This window comes from Pinus tabuliformis, chromosome 7 (assembly GCF_031772625.1).
Source record: "Pinus tabuliformis cultivar Carrire ecotype Pingquan chromosome 7, CPIR1, whole genome shotgun sequence".
Lineage (NCBI taxonomy): Eukaryota > Viridiplantae > Streptophyta > Pinopsida > Pinales > Pinaceae > Pinus > Pinus tabuliformis.
The window spans coordinates 694,310,827-694,335,926 of record NC_142293.1 but is presented as its reverse complement, the minus strand read 5'-3'; the positions used below and the strand labels follow the sequence as shown (position 1 = coordinate 694,335,926).

At 41.6% G+C, this 25,100-nt stretch overlaps 1 protein-coding gene across 1 annotated transcript; it reads left to right on the top strand.

Annotated features, from left to right (window-relative positions):
• The first annotated feature begins 2,263 nt into the window (after positions 1-2,263).
• Positions 2,264-17,699, top strand: LOC149249389 (gibberellic acid methyltransferase 2-like). The gene is made up of 6 exons (XM_089452801.1): positions 2,264-2,324; positions 7,567-7,695; positions 7,747-7,931; positions 8,032-8,313; positions 11,438-11,451; positions 17,348-17,699. Exons 1-6 carry the CDS (start codon positions 2,264-2,266, stop codon positions 17,697-17,699), a joined length of 1,023 nt encoding a protein of 340 aa, XP_089308927.1.
• Positions 17,700-25,100: the final 7,401 nt, after the last annotated feature.

The window sequence follows — 25,100 nt, the reverse complement described above, 5'->3', positions numbered from 1 at the left end:
TGATAATTAATTGGAGAGAACCATGTCTTCTCCCAAGTAAATTTGAGAGGACATTTTGGGGATGAGATATGAATATATAATTTGGCAATTAATTGGAGAGGACCATGTCTTCTCCCAAGTAAATTTGAGAAGACAATTTGGAGATGAGATGTGAATATATAATTTGGCAATTAATCAGAGAGGACCATGTCTTCTCCCAAGTAAATTTGAGAGGACATCTTAAGGATGAGATGTGAATATATAATTTGGAAATTAATTGGAGAGGACCATGTCTTCTCCCAAGTAAATTTGAGAGGAAATTTTGGGGATGAGATGTGAATATATAATTTGGTAATTAATTGGAGAGGACCATGTCTTCTCCCAAGTAAATTTGAGAGGACATTTTGGGGATATGGATATTTAAATTGGAATAAATGGAAGGAGACCATATCCTATCAAAATTTAAATTTGAGGAGGTAAGTTGGGAATTGAATAATAGAAAAATTTATATCAGTGATAAATTTGCAGTTTCACCAATGTAGGTATGTACCAATATTTCTTGATAATTATAAGTCAATATTTTAAGGTAATTTAAACACTAGTAAAATTTGCATGATAATATTAAGTAGGGCATTACATACACCCCTCCTTCAGAAAAATTCGTCCCAAAGTTAGAGTGAAAAGGATACAAGGAGTTCGAAGCAGTTCGATAATAAGGCATAACAAAATAGAGAGAGAGTTGTAGTAGTAAAATTTGATAAGTCAGACAATGACATCACGTCCCATCAAGAGTCTCCAAATAATCTATATCCTCCTATCCTTCCTAACCTACTTCCGTTCCCACCCTATCCATCCTTTGTTGCTATATACTATGGCATTGGCCATACTAATCTAATCACTGATAAGACCAACATGGCGGAAGCGTCGACTATATCGACCTAAATTCCTTAGCAGGCAACTGGAAATCATCATCACACGTCTAGGGGAGTGTGTCCATCACTGCCCTCCCACGATTCCAGGTTTGGAGGTTACACAGTGGGAAATACCTCCACCCCTCCTCACAACTAGGGTCAACTCCTAATATGGACCACACTACAACGCTGATTGGATACTTGTCATCGAATAATCCAGTCATGTAGTCTTGTCACCCGCCATCTACATTTTACCCATGTCATAAGAGTGCATATCCAGTAGATACAAAATGTAATAGAACAATGTACATCATACATTTCCTCATTAGATGTCCCGACCTTCCCTAATGGAAGAGTAGATCTTGGCTATCATATAGTTCTTTCCAATCTGCGGGTTAGTCCTCATTCATGCATTTATATAACAACAAGATATATATAGATGAGTGATCTTAAACATCATGTTATTAAGTCTAGTATCCACATGTCAATTTTGTAGTTCATACTGGAAATAAATCATAATTTCACTAAGTCTTTCATTAAATAAATCATATCCACTTAAGCCATACATGAAACAACAATAACTCTGATAAGTCATGCACTAGATAAATCATCACCAAGTAAGTCATACATTAGGTCATACATCAAACATTTCCATCATCAATACCTAATCCATCAAATGATTTATATAAGTAGTTTCACGTGTCCAACTAAATGCATCAATATTACATATCGTTCATAAATAAATAACATGGAACTACAAAATAGAACCTTAGCATAAGTAAAAAATGGGCATCACAGATGCTCAAAAAGTGAGGGGTAGTCACGATGTATAGTCTTTGCATCCTCCGAGGTAGTAGATCCTGGGCTATACTTGTCCCAATGGACCTTAACTTGGTCCACCCTTTGACATTTGAGTTGTCGAACCCTACGGTCCAATATACGTAATGGTTCGACCACTATGGTTCCCATGTCCGAGACTTGCAATTCCCTCCAATCCACTTTGTGAGATTCATTAGAAACATATTGTCATAAAATAGATACATGAAAAACATCATGAGTTTTATGCAAATGGTGTGGCAGAACAAGATGATAGGCAACTGGTCCAATCTTCTCCTTGATCCTAAAAGGTCCTACGAATTGAGGTGACAGCTTCGTCCCTTTACCAAACTGAATGGTGCTTTTGTTGGGTTGGGTACGAATAAAAACTTGGTCCCTTACTTCATAACTATGATCGATCCTATGTGAATCATCATAACTCTTCTGTCTATCTTATGCTTCCTTTAACCTTTGTCGAATCTGTCTTACCTATTCCTCCATTTCTTGAACTAATTCTGGCCCAACTATTACTCGGTCCTCCAAATTTTTCCAACTCAATGGCGTCCTACATGGCCTTCCATATAGAGCTTGATAAGGAGGCATCCAAAATGAACTGTGGTAATTGTTATTACAGGCAAACTCTACCAATGGTAAGTACCTTTCCCACTGAGTCTGATTATCCATGATGTACATTCGAAGAATGTCTTCCATAAGCTAATTTACTCTTTCGGTCTACCCATCTGTTTCTGGATGATATGTAGTGCTCAGGTTCAACTGAGTCCCTAGTGCTGACTGCAAACTTGTCCACAACCTAGATGTAAATCGAGAGTCTCTATCAAAAATGATCTTTGTGAGTAACCCATGTAGTCAAATAACTTCACTTATAAAGACTCGTCCCACATCAGTAACATCATAAGTGTCTCTTACTGGAATGAAATGGGCAATTTTGGTAAACTTATCAACTATAACCAATATAGAATTGTGCCTCTGGGACGTGAGTGGAAAACCCACAACAAAATCCATAGAAACTACCTCCCATTTAGACATAGGGATGTCATGTGGTTGTAGGAATCCTGCTGGGTGGCGATTATCAGCCTTCACTCGTTGACATTCAAGACATTTGGTGACAAAATAGACTATGTCGTGCTTCATGCCTGCCTAAAATAAGAGTTTCTTTGTGTCCGCGTACATCTTCTTCACTCCAGGATGTGCACAATAGAGTGCTCTATGTGACTCTTCGAGGATGGTCCTTCTTATACCCCCTTCCTTAGGTATGTACATTCTCCCTTGAAGTCTTAATAGTCCATCTAGTTCAAGGACATATCCCTCAAACTTTGGTTTTATCTGCTTCCCACTCTAGAGTGCCGAGATAAAATTTAGATACCAACTATCTTCAAAGAGTTTCTCCAACACACGTTCCCTCAAATTTACCTTTAAGGCTACTAGGGAGAAGGTTCGTGGTCTCCTGCTTAGTGCACCAACCACCACATTTTCCTTTCCCTTAATGTATGAGATCTAAAAATCATACTCACTCATGAATTCACTCCACCGCCTTTGTCTAGCATTCAAATCCCTTTGAGTGAAGAGATGCTTCAGGCTTTGATGATCTGTTCTTAACTCAAATATTCTCCCAACGAGGTAGTGTCTCCACAGTTTCAAAGCTAACATCACTGTTGCTAATTCTAAGTCATGGGTAGCATACAACTCTTCATGTTTCTTCAATTTTCTTGCATCAATACTGCACCCAATCCTTGCTTCAAAGCATCGGTGCAGACATTGAAGTCTTTTTCCATGTCCAATACTCGAAGGATTGGTGCACTAGCTAGTAACCTCTTTAGTTCTACGAATGTAGTGTCACATTCATATGCCCATTAATACCTGACCCCCTTTGGCTATAATGTGGTGATGGGTTTTGCAATCCTCGAAAACCCTTCCACAAACCTACGATAATACCCTGCTAGCCCCATAAAACTACGCACCTCATGAGCATTTTTCAGTACTAGCCAATCCATTATGGCCTTCACCTTTTCCGGGTCAACTGAAATCCCTTCTCCTGAAATGATGTGCCCAAGGTAATGAACTTTCTTCTGAAAGAAGGAACATTTTTACAATTTTCCATACAATTGATTTTCCCTTAAGCAAGTCAATACAACCCTTAGGTGATTTTCATGCTCCTTTTCATTCTTGGAATACACAAGAATGTCATCCAGAAAGACTTGCACAAATTGGTCCAAATACTTCCTGAACACACCATTCATGAGGCTCATGAATACTGCTGGTGCATTGGTCAAACCAAATGGAACAACTACAAACTCGTAGTGCCCAAACTGAGTTCGAAATGCAATTTTTGAGATGTCCTCTTCCTTAATCCTCAATTGGTGGTATCCAGATCGTAGATCGATCTTTGAGAAAACCATTGCTCCCTTCATTTGATCAAATAGGTCATCTATTCGAGGTATCAGGTACCTATTCTTTATTGTGGCTCTATTCAAGTCCCTATAATCTATGCATAGTCGTAAGGAACCATCCTTCTTCTTGACAAAAATCACTGGTGCACCCCAAGGTGAAATACTAGGTCTGATAAATCCCAAGTCTAAGAGCTCTTTTAACTGCATCTGCAACTCACAAAGTTCTGGAGTTGTCATCCTATAGGGTGTCTTAGATATTGGTTATGCACCAGGTTTTAGGTCGATTTTGAAATCAATCTCCCTTACAGGAGGTAATCCAGGCAATTCCTTAGGAAAAACATCCTTGAATTCTGACAAAATTGGGTGTTGATCTAGGGAGGGTCCTTTTTGGTCACTTACAGCCTCGACCACATATAGCTTGCAACCTTGTCGGAGACAACATTTTACCTTCATCATGGACATGAATCATAGCGACACTCCTCTCTTGATTCCAAAAATCTCAATTAGCCTACCTTCATCCTCTAAACAAATCACCTTCTTCTTGAAATAGTCTACCAAAGTTCGATGAGCTTCTATCTAGTCGATTCCAATAACTACATCATACGTCCCCAATGATGTGACGTATACCTTCAACTTAGTCATACACACCTCGAGGTTTACCTGACATTGGTCAACACTAGGTCCTACTGCTTGTTTTATCCCAGAAGCCATCTCAACTTGCTTAAAGTCATCGTGCTCATAGACTACCAACCCACATTTTTCTAATGCAACTGGTGAAATGAAACTATCTGTAGCACCTGAGTCAATTTTTTTTAACTTTTAATTTGTTTATTATACCTGAGGTTTCTACCACGGCCGATTGGTGTTCAACTTGTTGGTTATCAACAGATGCATAGATTCGATGGTGGCTACTTGCCCCCCCCCCATTGGTGCTTTTCCTTCTCTACGATTTTTACCAGTTTGTAACTCAGGGTAGTGACGCTGGTAATGAGGTCCCCCGCATCCCCAACAAGTGATGCGCGGTAGAACTTGAACCGAATGTTGTGGAGTTCTTTGGAAAGAGTTCTTTCCCTTGGGACCCCTGCCCCTACTTGTTGCTCCTCGCATATGACCTTGATTTTCACGTGCCCTTGAAGTTGTGAGTGAAGCTACACTAGTAACCATTGAAATCCCCACTGTTGGTGCTAAGGGTACAACCCTATTTCCATATGGTGGTGGCTTCAAAATTCCTCCCCTAGGGAAGGTACGAGGGACCTTCCCCATAAACCTTGGTTGGCATGGAAAAATGGTTTTGTTTCCACCCTTTAATTCTAAGTGTTCTTCGACATAACGAGCCGGTTCCACAACTTCTCCAACTGAGGATGGTTTCCACATCCGTACCATTGCCCTAACATTAGGGTTCAATCCATAAATAAAATGATCTGCTTGGCGCTGGTCAATATCCATGTAGGAGACGTACTTGACCAATTCCATGAATCTAATTTCATATTATTCTATTGTACAATTTCCTTATATCAAGGCATGGAAGGATCCTACATGTTGTTCTTCATAATATGCTAGTAGGTACTTTTTCCTGAATCTCTCCTCAAATAACTCCCAAGTAACTGTGTCTGGAGTGAGGTGTAGTTGACAGTCTAAGTTACCCCACCAATTCAAAGCACTATCTCTGAGTTGGAATATTGCTATTTTAGCTTTTGAATTAGAATTATAATCCCCTAGTGCGAAACACCTTCTCATTCCTTCTAACCAGGATTCTGCACGTTCGTTGGCACGACCTCCAGCAAACTCTGGGAGCTTAATATTTTGGAGATCCCTAGTAATGTCCTCGATTGGAGGTCTTCTATCGAAGTCTCTTGATCCCTCAAGATTTCATAACCCTGATGGAGGGTGTTCCACTTCCACTTCATTTGTTTGGTGCCCTTTTAAGGTCTCATTAATTGCTTCTAGGGAACGCAAGATGAGAGTCAACTCTGGTGAAGGTAATGGGTCATTTGTAGGAGGTCCTTGTGATGATCCTCCTTGACCTTGATTTCTTCGTGTCCTCACCATTTTGAATTGTTCAAATATATGTATGATACATAAGACTTATTAGCACAACTTAGGGCCTTGTCAATTCTTACTCGGCTCACACATGTTTTGCATAATGATAGATGCAAGTTTTCCTTTTGTTATACTTGTAAACAACTATTTCTAATATTGAGATGATAACTGTGGGTCTACTAAATCCTCTCCCATTTCTATCTAAGCAAGTGCTACCACGCACTACTAGTCACCCTCAAATATATTTAGATATCCCTAAACAACCATCCTAAATCCATCTTATATATTTTGAGCGTTCACATAAACATTAGCTTACCATTTTAATCACATTATTATACTAGGTGTCCTCTAGAAATTCCATCAACAATGTTAGATTAGTTTTCAAAGTGGATGCCTAGCTGTCTCAATCGACTCCATATTGACACTATTGTTAGATGTATACTATCCAATTGATGTATATAGAATGGCTAGTGCTACATGCTTTAAGATAATAGTATTGTATATTGTATGTGATTCTAACATACAAATCTATTGTTGTTCACATTTGACAACTTTAATGTATTAAAATCTACTAAGAGAAAAGAGAAATATGTTTTGTGCAATGCAATGGACTCCATATTATATGAGTATATTTTAGAGTATGAATGAGACCAATTACCAAATTCCTCTAGATACAAAGAGGAAAACATTCACATCCCAAAATCAAACTCCATTACCATGTCAATGCCATTGCATTCTGTACTGTTTATCCTCAACTCTAACTAATTGAAACTCAGAAAATGTATAGTTTATAATGAACCTAATACTTGGAGGAAGCCATGGGTGTCTTTTACGAACGAGGACTCCTATTGGATCCAAATGCGTATGACAAGGTTCTAAAGAGATGCATTTTATTGAATAATTTGTCAAGCAATGACGTGTACATACTCTAATATTTTTTTTTTTTTTTTGTATTCATATCTGTAACTGAAAACACATATTCTTACTATTACTCATAGAAAAATTAAAATCAAAATAATTTTGAGTTTAAATATTATAGATTATAAATTATAAAAACTTAGAAATATATATTTTTATGAATTATATATTAAAATACTTACATAAATGAAATCCCTTATCCCAAAAAATAAATAAAAATTCTAACACCAATTTAACATGAAGTAGTCTAAGTAGGTGGAGGAATTGCCTGGTTTCCATCGCAGTCTGCTAAAACGTCCGGCTCTGGCCATCGGCAATTCCTCCGCTACCCTCCGCCACCATTCCACATTAATTGCTTCTGGGACAGCCCTCCGGCCTGGAAAGGACTCCAGCCTCCACCGGAAAATACTGACGCGACCCAGGACCTCCATTAATGCGATAGTCATTTGAATTTTGAAAACGCCCGCCCAAATTCTAGATATTTTAATTCCTAGTTAGACTACTCCCTCTCAGAATCACAAATCTGGGATGTGCAACTGGTACAAACACCGTAGCAGACGTCGATTTTGTTGTCAAAACACTCACAAATATTTGTGAGAATGACCATCATTCTAATGCTAGGAGTTCAATGCTAGAGTTCTAGGCTTATTTCTCTGCTAGGAGTTCAATGCTAGAGTTCCAGGCTTATTTCTCTGATCTGCCTTCCAATGACTTCAATGGCCTCTTCAATCTGTTGGACCGACCTAGGCATTCTCCATATTTTGTTGCGGGTGTACCTGGATCCTTTTACAACGTTCTGTTTCCGAGATCGACCATTCATGTCTGCTTCTCTGTCATGGCGCTTCATTGGCTTTCACAGGTGAGATCTGACAGATTATTATCACACCGAATTAAATTATCTGATTACATTATTTTCATAGCTCAGAATTTTGAACCAAGTAATATTATCATTATTGCAGGTGCCTCAGGCTGTTGTGATGAAGGATTCACCCTTATATAATAAGGGAAGAGTGTGGATTAATGGAGGCAGGCAGGATGTGGCAGAAGCTTATTCAAAGCAATCCGAAAAGGACCTCACCACTTTTTTCAACTGCAGAGCTCAGGAGATGGCACCGGGAGGCGTGCTCTTCTTCTGCATGATGGGCAGACCAGACAGTTGGTCTCCTGTACAACAAGTTTCTGTGGGAGGCGAATTCTGTGGCCAGGACTTTGAAGAGGCATGGGATGAATTGGTGACACAGGCAAGCTGACAGACAATTAAGTCTTAAATTATTATTAAATCATTTATAGTTAACAATATAGATCTGTTTACAGAGAATCTGGATATTAATGCATGAATGTGTTGGTGTTTTGATATGGAGTGCAGGGGATTATTGGCAGATGTTATAGCTCCAAATCTCACTCTTATGGTTTGTGATGCTGCACTCATGGCCTAGGGCAACCCCTCCTTCCAGACCTGGTCCTAAAATTTAAAAAACAGTGTTTTATTCCCTATACGCGACATTGCCCTGAGTTAAACGCGTGTACACGCGGGTCTATGTATACCCAACCCGCGTGTATGTATTAAAACACTTAAAAAAATAAATAATTCCTCATTTTCGGGCGGAGATCGCAGGTTTTACCTGCTGATCACCTGTTAGTGCCCGTGGCCCAACTGTTCCCAACCAACTCCTAACTAAAAAACTACTTTGGAGATGGTATAAAAAGACATCAAAGGGAAGGCCTAAGAGAGAGAAAAAAGAAGAGCAAGATTATTATGCTGAGATTTTCCCCTTAGACCAGGTCTGAAGTCCTTGGTGCCTTCTGCACTTCCCCCATTTTGCATAGGAAACCCTTGTTTCCATGTGTATTGGTGATCATTCATCCTTTATATCACCATTGAGTAAGACTTGGAAGGAGCTCTTGTTGGAGGCTTGAGGCTGGAACGAATCCGGGAGGAAGCTTTGCTTGGAGCCTGCTGAAGTTGTTTCAGGTGAAATCTTTCCGTTATATGTACTTTACTTGCCTTTATATAAAGAAACACGTCTTGGTTCCCGAAACAATCTTTCTTTATGCTTATGAGATTCTTGTCTTGAATTCTTATGCAAGTAGTTACTTAAAGATTTTTATAACTAACTTTATAGCATGAAGATGGTTTTCATATAAGTATTTGTCCATGTACTGTTGTGTTCTTTGATTTGTTTGTTTTACAGGTCAAAGAAGAAGAAGGGAACTCCAAGAAGGGTTTGGACCCTAAAGGCCTTCTCGAACGTAGGACCTTAGGTACGTACCCTAAACATTAGAATTTTCTTAAAGTGAAGATAATGGCTGTGTGTGTGTTTCTTTGAATAAGCAATTTTCAGTCTGGTAGAGTCTTAACCCAAAGGACCCTAGGGGTACTTTCCCTTCAACCAGAATTGACGACTCCGCTGGGGAAAAACACTCTTGTTGTTCCTAGTTTGGGTAGTCTTCAAGCCAATCAAGGCTCAGCCCCTCTGTTTGCTGGCTCTGACTGTCTGATCTGTTCTTGAACTCTAAGCTTTTCCAGTTTTTTCAGTCTGTATTTTTTATTTTTCTTGAAAATCTTCAGACACGCTGTTTTGTTGGATTACAGAAGCGTATATATGCAAGTTTAACTAAGTGAACCCGCGTATACGCAGGTTTCCTCAGTTACAGTCGTGTGTACACGCACTCTGCACATCACTGCAGGCGCGTATATTATATAATTTTCAAGATTTATAAATTTTCTTTTTGCTGAATGTTTGTCTGGTGGTTTGGGTCAGTTTGAAGTAGTCATTTTCCAGTAACAGTCCTCTGTTTAATAGGGGGCATCTTGTTCTGAACTCTCTCTAGTTATAAGGAGTATTAGTCTTCGTTGATTGCAAGCGTCATTGTTTTTTGACACACAAGATTTCTGGTTAAGAGTCTTGACTGCTCTGTTTTGGCAGAGTAGGAAGATTGGATTCAATCTTTGTGATCATTTTGTTTTGGTGACCCTTTTGTTTGCTTAACGAAACCATTTTTGTGACCATTTGCTCCTTCGTTTCGGGAAAGTTGTTTGTTACCATTTTCTTGAAACTTGTCTTTTGATCTTTTGGACTTTCATTGCTGCTTTTGATTGTCAAGAGCGATTTCAAACACATTTATTTTTGTTGGGTTTTCATCATTTGAAAGGTGTCAATTCGCAAAAGTGTTTGGTTGCCTATTCTTCAATCATTAGTGTCAGTATTTTTGAGAGCATTCCTTGAAAAAGACTTCTTTGCTGGTTGTTTGAAAGAAAATCTTTTGAAAGTTTTGAGTTTCGCTTTCTTCAACTTGCTTTTCATTTGATTTCTTTTTTGCGAAGTGAAAGTGCTTTGTGTTTATCTTAGAACTTGTTTTTATTGTTTGGACGAAATGATTGGTAGCACATCATATTCTATCTAAGCATTTTAGTGGCAAGACAAATTTGATAAGTGAGCAACTTTCCTTCTTTGTTTTTAGAGTGGTCTTAAAATCTTGCATTCACATATAGTTGTTGCATTAGGATATATTTGCATCCCTTTTTATGCATACATAGCTTTGTTAGCTTTTGTGAGTGTGGAGTCTGAAAAGAAAGCAAAAAACTTTGTTTTATTTGAAGTTCCTCTGAACCCTATAGAAATTGCTTTTCATCGAAAAACGAAAAGTGCATGTGCATGTAGTTAAGTTTTGTTTAACTTCTTTTGCGTCAAAAAACACCACTAGTTTCACTTCCATTACCTTGTGACTTAAAGAACAGCCTAATAAAATCAAGCGCTAATTAAAATCCACTAGAACTTTTTGTTTTAGTCAGTTACACCAACAAGTTTAGGATTTTAGGGCCTTGGATTAGGCGAGTGGAGAGTTAACTGTCCAAGGCCACATAAAACGTCACACATAAGAGTCTGAATAAAGAGAGAAAATCCAATAGCGTTAGGAAGACCAGGAAAGCTCCGGATCTGGGAGTTAAGCACGAGGGTCTGTGAAGACAGGGAAGAGAGATACCCCCTCTCCTACTTGTCCGAACTTACCTCACGACTGTTCCGCCTGGCTTCTGCGACGAGTTGGTACCCATAGTTGCCTCTCCTAGGGATCTACACAGGTGGCTGCGGAGGGGAATCCCGTGGCACCTGAGGTTGACGTTGTATCACTCTCGACAGTACTACTGGAGGGCACCCTTGCGAAGCTTGGGGGCTTGCACCGGCGCAGGCTGTTGTTAGGAGGTCAGCGTAACTTCCTCTGTTACCTTCGCTGATAGGACTGGGCCGTCATTATCCCAGACTATCTTCGGAAGGCCCCTGACTCCACTTTCTTGTATTTTGGTGTCCGGTCCTCATCACCCGGAGCGGAAATACTTGGAAGTTGTTTGACTGGCTGTATCTTTAGGGACTTTATAGTGTGTGCTCTTTGTTCCTTGTATATAGTTGGCTTTAGGTATTTTTGTCTAGTCGCGTTTGGACTTTGTGTTCTGAGTGACTGGCTTACCACTCTACCGATCTTGAAAGGCTTTTGGTTGTTCTTTCAAAAGTTGTGGAGTTGCCTCCTCAAGGGAAAAGGTTTTGATTGCTTATCCATATTCCTTGAAAAGTTATTTCTATATTCCCGTAAGGGAAGGGTCTTTGGAACAGTTAGATATGGCCAATATTCCTGTGGAAACCAACCAAGGTGCCCTCCCAAAAGGGGATCCTTGTGCTTTTCCTTTCTTTGGAAATGTTGGTACTCCCTTGATGGCCACTTTGAATATTCCTGGGTTGAATGTTGGACTACCCGTTTGGCTGTGGTCCACTCCGAATATTCCAAATGCTCTTGAAGCCTCTCAGTTGAATGCTTTATTTCAAGGGCATCACATGGGTGCTAATTGTTCATCTTCTTTCAAAGAGAAATCTGGGGTTCCTTCTTCTCCTCCTTCTTGTCACAAGAAATCTAAAAAGAGGAGAAAAAGGAAGTCAAAGAAGAAGAATAATTCTATCCTTTCATCACCGACCTCTGCAAGTCATGTTGGAGATGAGCCTTCAGCCGCTGCTAGTCATGCTGGGGGCACAAGTCTAGTCACTGCGAGTCACACTAGCACTTCATCACCGACCTCTGCAAGTCATGTTGGAGATGAGCCTTCAGCCGCTGCTAGTCATGCTGGGGGCACAAGTCTAGTCACTGCGAGTCACACTAGCACTTCATCACCGACCTCTGCAAGTCATGTTGGAGATGAGCCTTCAGCCGCTGCTAGTCATGCTGGGGGCACAAGTCTAGTCACTGCGAGTCACACTAGCACTTCATCACCGACCTCTGCAAGTCATGTTGGAGATGAGCCTTCAACCGCTGCTAGTCATGCTGGGGGCACAAGTCTAGTCACTGCGAGTCACACTAACACTTCATCATCAACCTCTGCGAGTCATGTTGAAGATGAGTCTTCAGCCGCTGCAAGTCATGCTGGGGGCATGAGTCTAGTCACTGCAAGTCATACTAGCAAAGAGTCACCGACCTCTGCAAGTCATGTTCAGGACTCTCCGCAAACCACTGCTAGTCATGTTGGCGAAATGGAGGTTGGTAAGAAACCTGGACGTAGAAGTTTTAAACCTAAGTTCCCTTGTAAGATATGCAAGGGAGACCATCTTACTCATTTATGCCCTGGTATTCCAGAGGTTCAAAGGATATGGTCCGAGTCTGAAAGTACTTCTGCTCCTAGATCTGATATGGTTTCTCATCAATCCCATCAACCATCGGTTGAAAATGTGGTAGAGCCAGTGCAATCGCTGGCCGATTACACTCCTCTTTTGGGGGGTGAAGTGCCCAATAAAAGAGTCTGTTTGATCTCTAGTACAGAGTCTTCTAGTATAGGGGGCATTCCGGTTTCTTCGAATGTTCCCCCTCCAAGTGCTAAGAGTGTTTCCTTTGATTGGGATAGCCTTGTTGAGCCTCGTCTTCCTTCCGCTGCACCTTTTCAAATAAAGGTCAGGGTTAATTCCACAAATGTCTATCGATGTATGGTGGATGAAGGATCCTCTGCAAGTATTATATCCTCTTTGACTTGGAAAGCTTTGGGTTCCCCAAAGTTGTTGACAGCTCAGAGTCAGTTGTTAGCCTATGATAGAAGGCCTGGTGAATCTATGGGTGTTCTTCCTCAAGTGCCTATCACTTTAGGTGGGAAGACTGTCTTAATCGATATGATGGTGGTTGATAGCCCTTTAGACTTTAATATGCTACTTGGGCGTGATTATGTCTATGCTATGAATGCTGTGGTGTCTTCACTCTTTCGAGTAATGTGCTTTCCTCATAACGGGAATATTGTCACTATTGATCAGCTTGCATCTGATAATCACCACCCTAATTCGACTTTACTGTAGAATGCCCCTTGGTTTGTTCCAAGTGTTCAAGTAGACTCTACCCCGCCATGGGTCAATTATGTGACATTGAATCCTCAATGTTCAATTGCTTCTAAGAAGGATCCTTTGACTTATTATTCTCCTTCTTCGGACTTGGTCCCAACAGTTGACCGAGAGATTCTTCCTATAGGGACATGGGACCCTTTAATTCCCTCTTTTGATCCTTGTAGTTCTCATGATTTCTCAAATCTTGCTTTGCCTTCACAGGAGGAACTCTTTGAAGCCATGAGTTATGACTACCAAAGGAGCCCTTGGCCTGAGCCCTGCAAGGGGTTTGTTCAGCAGAACTATTATGCGTAAGCCGCAAGGCTGCGTGGTTCCCTGTACCATATTGTATATATGAGGTACGCATTTTCAAGTTTTGTATCCTATAACACAAAGATCTTATATGAAGTTTATATGTGGGATGTATTAACTTCGTGTCTAGTGTTCCTATTTATGTTTACAGAACTTGGAAGATTTCTCCTTTGGAAGTTTATGGTTGGTCCGTTCTGACAGGTATTGGTTCTCGAAACTGGCATATAGGTTAGGTTTTTCCACCTGCATTGTGCACTTATCAGTTTCCTTTCCCATTTTGCCTTAGGATCGACCCCACCAAGTTATGATGCGGAACCTTCTCATTGCTTAGAAGTATCATGACTTGTGTGGTAGAGCCTACCTTATCATGGGTGCCCTAGTTAGTACCTTATTGTCGCTTGGCACTCATGCAGATTTTTGTCCTTAGGTTCGGGAGTCCTCTGTAGCCCCGCCATGACTTATGCGTTGAAGACTCATTCCTCTTTGCTTCTTCGCTTCGTTCTGGCCTTATACCCTAGAGGCTCCTATGTGTGTTGAGTTGTACTTCTGAATTGCATGTTGACCATTTGCACCTTTTGGCCTAGAGCCGACTTCACTTGGACTCGTGTTTAAGCCAACTTTTGACCATGACATTTGCAAAATCAACCTTGCATACCTTTGACTTCTGCAGCTTGACATACCCTGATCCGTGGAAGGAACATACCTCTGAGTGTCACTGACCAGTTTTCACCTCCCTGCATTGAGCATAGGAACGTTCCTTTCCCAGGAACTAGATCATCTGTTTCACCGACACTCGTTCTTTCCACTGTACCATAGCATTCATTTATTCTTTTTCCGGCTTATCAGAAAAAGACAAAAAAATTAAATATTCCAAAAAAAGAGCGGGAACAGGGACATTATTTCCATTTATTGTTGGCAGCTAGAGTCAGTTGTGACGCCCTTGAACAAAGCACTCAAAACAAAGTCTCCTCCGCATGGGTGGGATTTAGTTTGACTTAGGTATGCCATAACCTTGTTATCGAGTCAGTTCTCCCCCGATTGGTTATCTCTTCCAATCATATGGAGGGTTCGTTCGTGCCTCCTGCATGACGAACTTATACAGATTCATTATATGCTGCCACATAGTCACATTGAGTCGTGCTTTAGTTCAAGGGAAGTTAGCCTGAGTCAGCCTTTCTGCGGTGTCTCTTGACTCATTTTCAGTCGGCCATCCCTGGTTGTCAGTATCATGTCTATCATCACATCAGTTATATTGGTCCTTTACTCGTGCCGGTTTGAGAAGGTCCCCATTGACTTCTTGCTGGCGGGTCTTGTCCTTATCGACGACGACACCTTGCTTTGAGGACAGGCCTAGAGCCGCACCCTGGCCTTATTTTCATTATTGATAGGTCACCTTGTGCTCAGCATCGATTAGTATCATGGGTCTTTGACTGAGTGGTTTCCCTTGTGTTCGACATCAGCATACATTATCACACATTGGGATTTGTGCAGTACCTTGGTTTCCATTTGACCCTATTGGTGGATACCTCGCCTCTGTGTCAGCTTTCATTATTGGTTGGTTCAGAGGGTTTCTGCCGTGCGCTAGCCACATCTTGTGTACGCCGGAAACGTACTTCGGTTGGGTTACTACATCTTTTTCGTCCAATTCCTTCCACATTATTGGCCTACGGGTTACACTCACACTAGATTGATGGAGGATGCCTTAATGCCTTCCTTCTAGCGGATCTTTCCCTATCGACTCCAACTCATTGCTCTGGGGAAAAGATCTAGAGTCCATTTGGCAGTACCTTGGGGTTTGCAGTCATTAGTGGCAGATCCTTCGCTATCGACAGTGGGAAACCATCATTGTCTCCTGATCGATAGATTCTTACAGGTGTTCGACTTCAGCTCATCTATTCACACTTGTTAGATTGTACTGGGTACCTTGACGCTCATTATCATTATCGGTGAGTAGTCTCGCGTTTGTTAACGGTATACATCAATGATCGGTAATCAAACGATTTCTGACATGGTCGACTTCAGATCATTTATTCCCATGGTGTAGAAATGTACCACGGCGGTCGGTGAAGACCTCAGGGTGTATCAGCATTCATTGGTTCACTTGACAGTTGCTCCTGTTACTGCTAGTTGATACCACTCCACCTTATATGTTGCAGTCAGTCATGGCGACATTCTATATGCTGGCACCTGAGTTTGCAGTGTAGTACCATCCTATTCCATCATGTTCAGTTGGTACCTTTTGGGATCAGTCTTTGATATCAGTGATCCGTTGCATCTTTCAGCATCATTGACAGTCTTATATGTGATATTCAGACATGTACTTACTCATTATGATCAGATGATCCATTATGTATCTTCCAGTCATTTATACTTGTATACTTAGTGGATCCGCTTGTACTTGATATGCGGACATGCTTTACTTTTCCTGAGCATGGGTATGCCCGCCTCAGACAGTGTTTCTTTCTGATCTCCTTTTGGTGGCTTGGCAGGCTGAATTCTGGTGCAGTCCTCCTCGGTTTTTCGACAGAGTTCCTTTCCATGTACTTACATAATATATTTCGGCCATCATGTTCCCCTTCTGACCTCATACATTAGGGGGCATCTGTTATAGCTCCAAATCTCACTCTTATGGTTTGTGATGCTGCACTCATGGCCTAGGGCAACCCCTCCTTCCAGACCTGGTCCTAAAATTTAAAAAACAGTGTTTTATTCCCTATACGCGACATTGCCCTGAGTTAAACACGTGTACACGCGGGTCTGTGTATACCCAACCCGCATGTATGTATTAAAACACTTAAAAAAATAAATAATTCCTCATTTTCGGGCGGAGATCGCGGGTTTTACCTGCTGATCACCTGTTAGTGCCCGTGGCCCAACTGTTCCCAACCAACTCCTAACTAAAAAACTACTTTGGAGATGGTATAAAAAGACATCAAAGGGAAGGCCTAAGAGAGAGAAAAAAGAAGAGCAAGATTATTCTGCTGAGATTTTCCCCTTAGACCAGGTCTGAAGTCCTTGGTGCCTTCTGCACTTCCCCCATTTTGCATAGGAAACCCTTGTTTCCATGTGTATTGGTGATCATTCATCCTTTATATCACCATTGAGTAAGACTTGGAAGGAGCTCTTGTTGGAGGCTTGAGGCTGGAACGAATCCGAGAGGAAGCTTTGCTTGGAGCCTGCTGAAGGTGTTTCAGGTGAAATCTTTCCGTTATATGTACTTTACTTGCCTTTATATAAAGAAACACGTCTTGGTTCCCGAAACAATCTTTCTTTATGCTTATGAGATTCTTGTCTTGAATTCTTATGCAAGTAGTTACTTAAAGATTTTTATAACTAACTTTATAGCATGAAGATGGTTTTCATATAAGTATTTGTCCATGTACTGTTGTGTTCTTTGATTTGTTTGTTTAACAGGTCAAAGAAGAAGAAGGGAACTCCAAGAAGGGTTTGGACCCTAAAGGCATTCTCGAACGTAGGACCTTAGGTACGTACCCTAAACATTAGAGTTTGTTTAAAGTGAAGATAATGGCTGTGTGTGTGTTTCTTTGAATAAGCAATTTTCAGTCTGGTAGAGTCTTAACCCAAAGGACCCTAGGGGTACTTTCTCTTCAACCAACAGAGATTTGAGAGATTCTTTCAACCTTCCATGGTATTTTCCTAACCCAGATGAGCTGAGACAGGCAGTGGAGAAGTGTGACGATTTTGTGATTGAGAACCTGCAAGTGTGCGAGGGGGTGCCGAGCATGAGCGAGGAGGATTTTGAAGAGTATATTAAGGACCCAACGATGTTTGGGTGTATGAAATCCAATCTGGTAAAGAGCTTTGTTGGCACTTTGGTTGAAGCCCACATTGGGAAGGACTGTACAGATATGTTTTTTCGGGTATTTTCCGAAAAGGCCGCAGCGCTTCTGCAGTGCAATCCACCTTCCAGACTGGTCACCTGCACGGTCGCTTCGCTTATAAGAAAGTAGTCGACAATATTTTCAGGATCAATTCAATTTTTATATGGAAAGGAATAAATTTGTGTTTGAGGTATTGCTTTTGATGAGGATGTTTGTGTAAAATTATTTAGTTGTATTATCATTAGAACGATAGGTTCGATTTGTTATAGCAGGTGATATTTGGCAACGTGCGGGGAGCTATATCGAGATGGGAGTGGTCCTATAGCTTTTGAACTACATGATTCTGGGAAATGGTCATCCAAATTACGAAGCCCCCATATATCTCCTGGATGTTTTCACTAGTTAGCAATTTTTGCAGCAAATGGGTCTTACCAACTCCCTCAATTCCAAACACCCCGATGATATTTGTAGAACTAGTTTCCATCACAACTGGATGGAAAGATCTTACATTCGTTTCGATTCCAACGGTGTATGGCTTAAGAACTGTCGAGAAGGCAATAGTAGTACTTCTGACCATCGCTTATCCAAGCCACACTCAATTTTGATTTTGAGGTTCAAGTCCATTCATTTGACCTGTTTGACACAATAAGCTCACAACGAATGTGTCCTTCTTTAGACCTTTGATCCTTTTGTTAAGGCCTTTAATTCTTTGAGCTAATAAATTAAAAAGAGGCTTTGTAAAACGAAGCTGGAAGTAGTTATTTTTTTTGATTAAAGAGAATAAGCACTTGATCGATAGATTTTAAGGATAAAAAGAGAGAAAGAAACTATGTTTAGAGGTGAAAGGAAAATAGTTTAATGACAAAGATCATGGGTGATGGGTTCCTATAAGTCATTATGTTTATAACCATTTTATGGATTAAATTTGTTGTGTTGTTTTTTAATTTCAAAGGTTTTCCTAATGATGCATAATGACTAATGGAGTGTGGGCACCAATATTTTGATGTGTCTAAAGCAAGTTTTTATTACCAAAATCTTTAATTCTCATTGATATTTTTCTTCTTTACCTTCAAGCATTTTTTAGTGAATCTCCAAGAAAGGGTGCCTCTATTGTAAGATGAAAGATAAGAGTTGAAGAGGGGCTACCTTTGGCATACGCTAACTATCCATCTCAAGCATTCATTGCTGCAATGCATCATTGAACAACCACTACTCCTTGGGTTGCAAGTGCAAGTAGCTCCTCTTTCCCTTCAAACTTGACTCTCCAAGTTTTCTTCTTTGTTGTTTGGTTCCTGGGATGGAGTTTTGGGTGAAACCTCTAACATTTAGCCTCCCAATGCCTAATCAATCTACAATACTAGCAATAGTTCCTCATGGGCTCCTTGACTTTCTAGAGTGTCAACAATTGCTAGAATTATGATTCCTTTTCTTGCAATAGAAACAAACCAAATATACAATGCCATACCTTTTTAATTTGTGATGATGCATGCTATCTTGGTTTCTTCATACCCCAAGAGTTGAAATGAATTTGATGGCATAATCATCTCTTTGTGACCCTCTTCCAAGCCTTTACAAGTATATTTGAGTGGTTTGCCTTGATTTCTGGTAGCATCGGATGTGCTCTAAGTCTCAAAATTTGTAGGGAGGCTTAGAAACATGCATTCTCCAATACCCATAAATCATTTTGTCCACTCGGAGACAGTTTTACTAAAATAATTAATTATTTTTAATGGGACCCTAAGTCTAAACTTAGGAAAATAAAATAATTAACGAGTAATAATCTAAATTGTGGGTGTAACTTCCAGAAGAAGACGAGGATCAAGCCAAAATGACCCAAGCCATTGGCTAGAAGTTAATTTGGGCCGTTGGTTGTCCAACAAAAAGATATAAGAAGAGGCTTGAGGGGCACATGGAGAACACACAGAAGGGAGATTAGAAGTTCGATTTTATGAAGCAGAGCAATTGCGGGAGAGATTTTCAATAGTGATCTTTTGCAGTGAGGGGAATGGATAGTATCCAAAGGGAAACCTTTCCTGGTCAGAGAATACTCAGCAAAGAAGAGAGAGAGAAATCCAGTAAAGGCAACGCAGAACTAGAGAGGTTGACGCAGAGGTAGCACAAAAGCCTTGAGAGAGTCTGAAATTTGTTCGAAGGTTCGATTTCTATAGTCGGAAGTTGGGGTGTGAGATCAGGAGAGCAGAATTCGAAATCTCAGAGGCAAATCGATCAGCCGAGAAGAGTGACACAGGTCCTAGATAGTGTGACGCTGGGCTGACGCAGACACTGCGCAGAGGCAGCCAAGGGCTATTCATTCAAGGGTTGGATCAGCGACGACTTCCAGTGATAGTGTGAGGTAATCTCACAAATCTCTCTGTTAGTGATATTATCTGTAACTAGATTGCCGGGAAGGCGTCTAGAGATTGTATTCAGAAATTACTACTGAATAATAATAAAAACCTCAGAGTTGTTGCACCGATTTTCCTGCATTGGGTTTTTCCAGGGACATTTGTCCAAAAATAACTATGTAGATGTGTTGTATCTCTTTCTTGTTCAGTTTCTTGTTTCTGCTTATAATTTAAATGGTGTAAACTACAGTGTATTAGTTTCGATATTTATTATAGGAAACAGTAAGTAACTTGATTTAGAAATTAACAAGTAGGAGAAACTTAATCAGTTGCTACAGTAGAAATTTGGGCATCCAAATTGTCACATGGTATCGGAGTTGCAGGTGAAACAAGAGAACAGTGTCGGAAGAGCCCAACGTTGAAGGAGGAGGGGAGTTCAAAAGTTGCGTACATGCAACAATTCGAATCCCCAAAGGGGTTGCAGAGTCAGGTCAGGAGGGCACGATTTTCATGGTAAATCTCTCTCTGAATGAGTCGACAGAGAGGTAGGATTTCCAGATCAAAATTTGCCAGCGGCAAAGGGAGTAGTGTAGTAGAAGCTTCAGCGAAGAGGGGTATCAGTGTGACACAGTTTTATGCAGGAATTTGCTGGGCAGAAAGATGTTAGAAGGAAGAAGAGGGACACTTGAGGGAATTTCTTCCTCAAACAATTCCTAGCTAGGGAATTCAAATTCTCATTTCCTAAGCAACAACAGGAGAGAGGAGGTCATTCGAAATTTAGATTGATAAAGATGGCAACTAGTGGACTGAGAGATCATGATAGGTTGGATGCGGCATCCAACTTATATGCGATCTACAAGGAAAGGATGTCATGCCTTCTGGATGAGAATTTTCTCAAAGTCTACGTCGACAGCGTGGTAGCTGAGCCAGCAGATCTAGATCCGCTCAAGAAGTACAAGGGAGAAATGATGAAGACAAAGAGAATGATCCTCGACGGCGTAAAGGATCATATAGTTTGTCACATCGCTGGTAGAAACACTGCCAAGGAGATGTGGGATACATTGTCGACACTGTATCAAGGATCTTTCGAGCAGTGAAAGATGTACTTAGAGCAGAAGATGAGATCTATGCAGATGCAGAAGGGGGAACACATTGATTCGTTCCTCTCTAAGCTTTAGGAGACCCGAGATGAGCTGGCAGTTGTGGGGTCAACACCTCAAGGTTTTGAGATGGTAAGACTGGCCCTAAATTCAATATCTGCGGAGTGGCAAGTCTTTGTCTAGAGTATCCTGGGCAGGGCGACTTTGCCAAATTGGGATGAAATGTGAGCAGCTCTTAAGCAAGAGGAGCCGAGGAGAGACTTGGTCAAGTGTAAACTTAACGGAAGCAACAACAATTATTCGAAGCCCAAATAGGAGGAAGAGAAAGCAGCCCTCGCATCCAAGGGGCAGCAGGAACAACAAAAGAAAAAGAAAGATGTTTCGAAGATCAAATGCTTCAGGTGTGATGAATTCAGTCACTATGCAACACAATGTCCTCTCAAGAAGAAGGACAAAGATGAGAAGCATGATCCGAAGGTTGTAGTCGCGAAGATCGACGAGGAGGAATTCATCATGACAACCTAGGCATCTCTAGGAGGGAGGTGGGGTGATTTAGAGTTGTAGTTTGAGAGGACTGCAAATGGGTAGGATCCTTGAGGAGCCCACCTCTCAGATCAATTCCTTGCTACAAGAGCCCAGATCAGAAGTAGCAAGATGGTCTAGTGTCATTTGGTGCAGAGGAGTGCCAGAGTGATAGTTGCAGTGGCTAGTAGCGCCAAAGACTAAGTAGCACAGAGTAGAGTTTCTAGCAGTGCAGATGGCACAGAGTAGAGGTCAGCAACAACACAGAGGCTTCAAAGGATCAACATAGAGACTAGCAGCATTCAGACTCCAACAACGAGATGCATCATACTGAATACTTGTTTAGTAATTTGGGATGCTTTTCCATTGCTGATGCAACAACAATTGGAGAAGGTTACAGTGCAGATGTAGTTGGCAGTGGCAGTGCTAGCAGTAGCATGGATGCATAAATGAGAGGGAGTTGCAGTACGGATGCAGTGTTGACAGTGGCAGGGTCAGCAACAGTATAGATGTAGCATTTGCACAAAAGTTGGTGGACAATATGTCAGACATCAACAACGCATAAGGAGATGTTACAGAACAAAGTGATGCTTCATCAGGGTGCATTGCTAGAGCACATTCCTCGCTAAGAGGGAGTGTTTATTTATGGTAGCATTGGATGTGCTCTAAGTCTCAAAATTTGTAGGGAGGCTTAGGCACATGCATTCTTCAATACCCAGAAATCGTTTTGGGAAATTCCACCCAGATACAGTTTTATTAAAATAATTAATTATTTTTAATGAGACCCTAAGTCTGGGTTTGGTCTTCACAAATGTATTTGAGTCATTATGTAATGTATTTTTCAAAATATTAGGTATTCAGAAGCCGATTGCAGAGCTCTGGCGATTACGCTAGGGTTCTGCATTGTGCTCAGACGGCGCAGACTGCTCTGCGCAGACAACCAACAAGGACCTGACTATCCGAGCAGGCTTTTCAAAACAGAGGAGTAAGAGGGCGCAGGACACATGGGCGACCCCCAGGGGGGGGCTTCTGCAACCTCCCCCAGCGTACACGAAGTACAACACCACAATGAGAGATCAATTCGGTTTGGATCAATCCATGAGAACGTCATCAATCCAGAAATCTTGCGCCAGAATGAGCGCAAAGGAAAAGAGCATCTGAAAGATAAGGTAAATGGAGAGAATGTGAAGCCAACCCCAACAGAGGGTACCCAGAGGGTCTCTTCAACCACATGCAAACCAATAGCTACAGATCGACCCAGAATCGAACTGCCGGGGGAAAAAATAGAAGCAAGAATCCAATACATGATGGATCATGCACTCATTGGGAAGTTCATAGGGTTTTGGCCGACGGAGAAAGCCCTCTACAGTTGGATTGCAGCGAAATGGAAACCTAAGGGAGATGTGACTCTGCAGTTAGGCCCAAAAGGATTCTTCACAGCAATCTTTTTCTGCCTGGAAGACAAATACAGAATCCTGGTTGAGGGTCCTTATTTCTTCAACTCAGCTGGCCTATACTTGTGGGATTGGGGTCCCAGATTCAACCCGGATCAGGAGGATCTTACATGGGCACCAGTCTGGATAAGACTTTACGGATTACCAGATGAATACTGGGATGAGGACATTCTGAAAAACATAGGAAATGGCTTAGGGGAATATATAAGGACTGCTGAAGAAACGAAACTACGAAGATATACATCCTACGCCCGCTTATGCGTCTTCATGCGCCTAGACAAAGCCCTGCCGGAATCGGTAAGTCTCTCTCACCGTGACTATGAGTGGATCCAGCCTTTAGACTATGAACATGTTCCGTTTCGCTGCCGTAAATGCCATGCCATAGGGCATCTATTTAGAGATTGCCCCCTGAATGCTCAAGATAAAGCCCCCTCACCCTCTGATTCGCAGTCCAATGATGGCTTCACCAAAGCCCCCACTCGCAAGAGAGCGCATAAAAAACCACCCACAGGGAAGAAACCCAAACAGAATACGGCCTCTGACCATGCAGTCAGGAACAGCTTTGGAATCCTGGCTAATATCTCGGACGAGCATAATACTTCCTCTCCTCCAAGTTCTGACCACCCCTCTTCCTCTTCACAGCCACCTCCCGAGGCCCCTCCATCCAAAACCCCTCCCTCTAAAGATCCCCCAGCCCACAACTTGGAGAGCAAAGAGAAGCAGCGGGACAAAGATAACGAAATGGAGGTTGATGGATCCTCAGGCCCCGTCCAGGATCCAGATATTCCCACGGAAGAAGACAATCAGGTGCAACAAATGGAGGAAGAGCCGGAAAGTATAGATCTACATGGATTAGACATACTCGAACTAGAAGCAGCATGCAAGAAGAAAGCATATGAAAGCATCCCAGAACTACAGCTGGACAAACTGGAAATGGTCATTTCCAGGGCCTATTATCAAAATCAGCTTGGCATCCAGCCAGGAAGTCACTGGGATCTTAGCCAAACCCCAAAAGATTCCAAAAAAAGGGGAAGAAGAACAGACCTCCAAAGAACAATAGCGCTCGGGAAGATTCTGGTAGACTCCGGTAGGTATGCTAAGCTTACGAAGTACTACAAGCCCTCCCCCAATAGTGAATCATGAAGCTCATTTCATGGAACCTCAGGGGGCTCAACGGCCCAGGAAAACTCAGAATGCTTAAAAATATGGTAAAAATGGAAAAGCCACAAATTTGTTTTTTCCAAGAAACAAAATGTAATAGCACAACTCTAGAAAGAATCCTCTCCAAAGCTTGGCCAGGATGTCAATCAGTTGCTGTAGATGCATCTGGCGCTTCAGGGGGATTAGCCATTGCATGGAACTCTCAAGCACTCACTCTGTCGGACTTCCATGCTTCACACAATCTCATACAGGCTACCTTCCACATAGTCGGCACAAATATTCATGGGAATCTCTCGAATGTTTACTTCCCTCAGGAAGCAAAGGAAAAGATTGCTCTCCTCCACACCTTAGAAGTCCTTAACGCCAATCGAAGGCACCCTCTATGGATAGCGGGAGGGGACTATAACATGATCACAAAATTAGAGGAGAAGATTGGCGGCAGAAACAAGTTGGAACAGGAAAACACCTACTTCAAAAACTTTATTCAGAATGCATCCTTGATAGACTTACAGTTCTGCAATGGCACTTTTACGTGGAGTAATCGCAGAGCAGGCCTTCATCAAATAGCCTCCAAGCTGGATCGCTTTCTCATATCAGATAACTCGATCCACTTGGGGGGGGATTTCTCGGCGGCCATTCTACCACACTCTGGCTCTGATCATTGGCCGGTTGCCCTTCAATGGCAACGTCCAGGCAATAACACGCGAAGACCTTTCCGCTTTGAGGAGTTTTGGTTCACTCATCCCTCTCTCAGAGACTTCGTCAACTCCACATGGACCTCCTTCCGCCCTCAAGAAGGATCCAAGATGTTTCAGTTTCAACAGAAACTCAAACATCTAAAGCTCTGTCTCAAGAGATGGAACAGAGAGACCTTTGGAAACATATTCAAGGCGCAAAATGATCTTCAAAAAGCCCTGGAGGAACTGCAAAGAGAAATAAGTACATGCG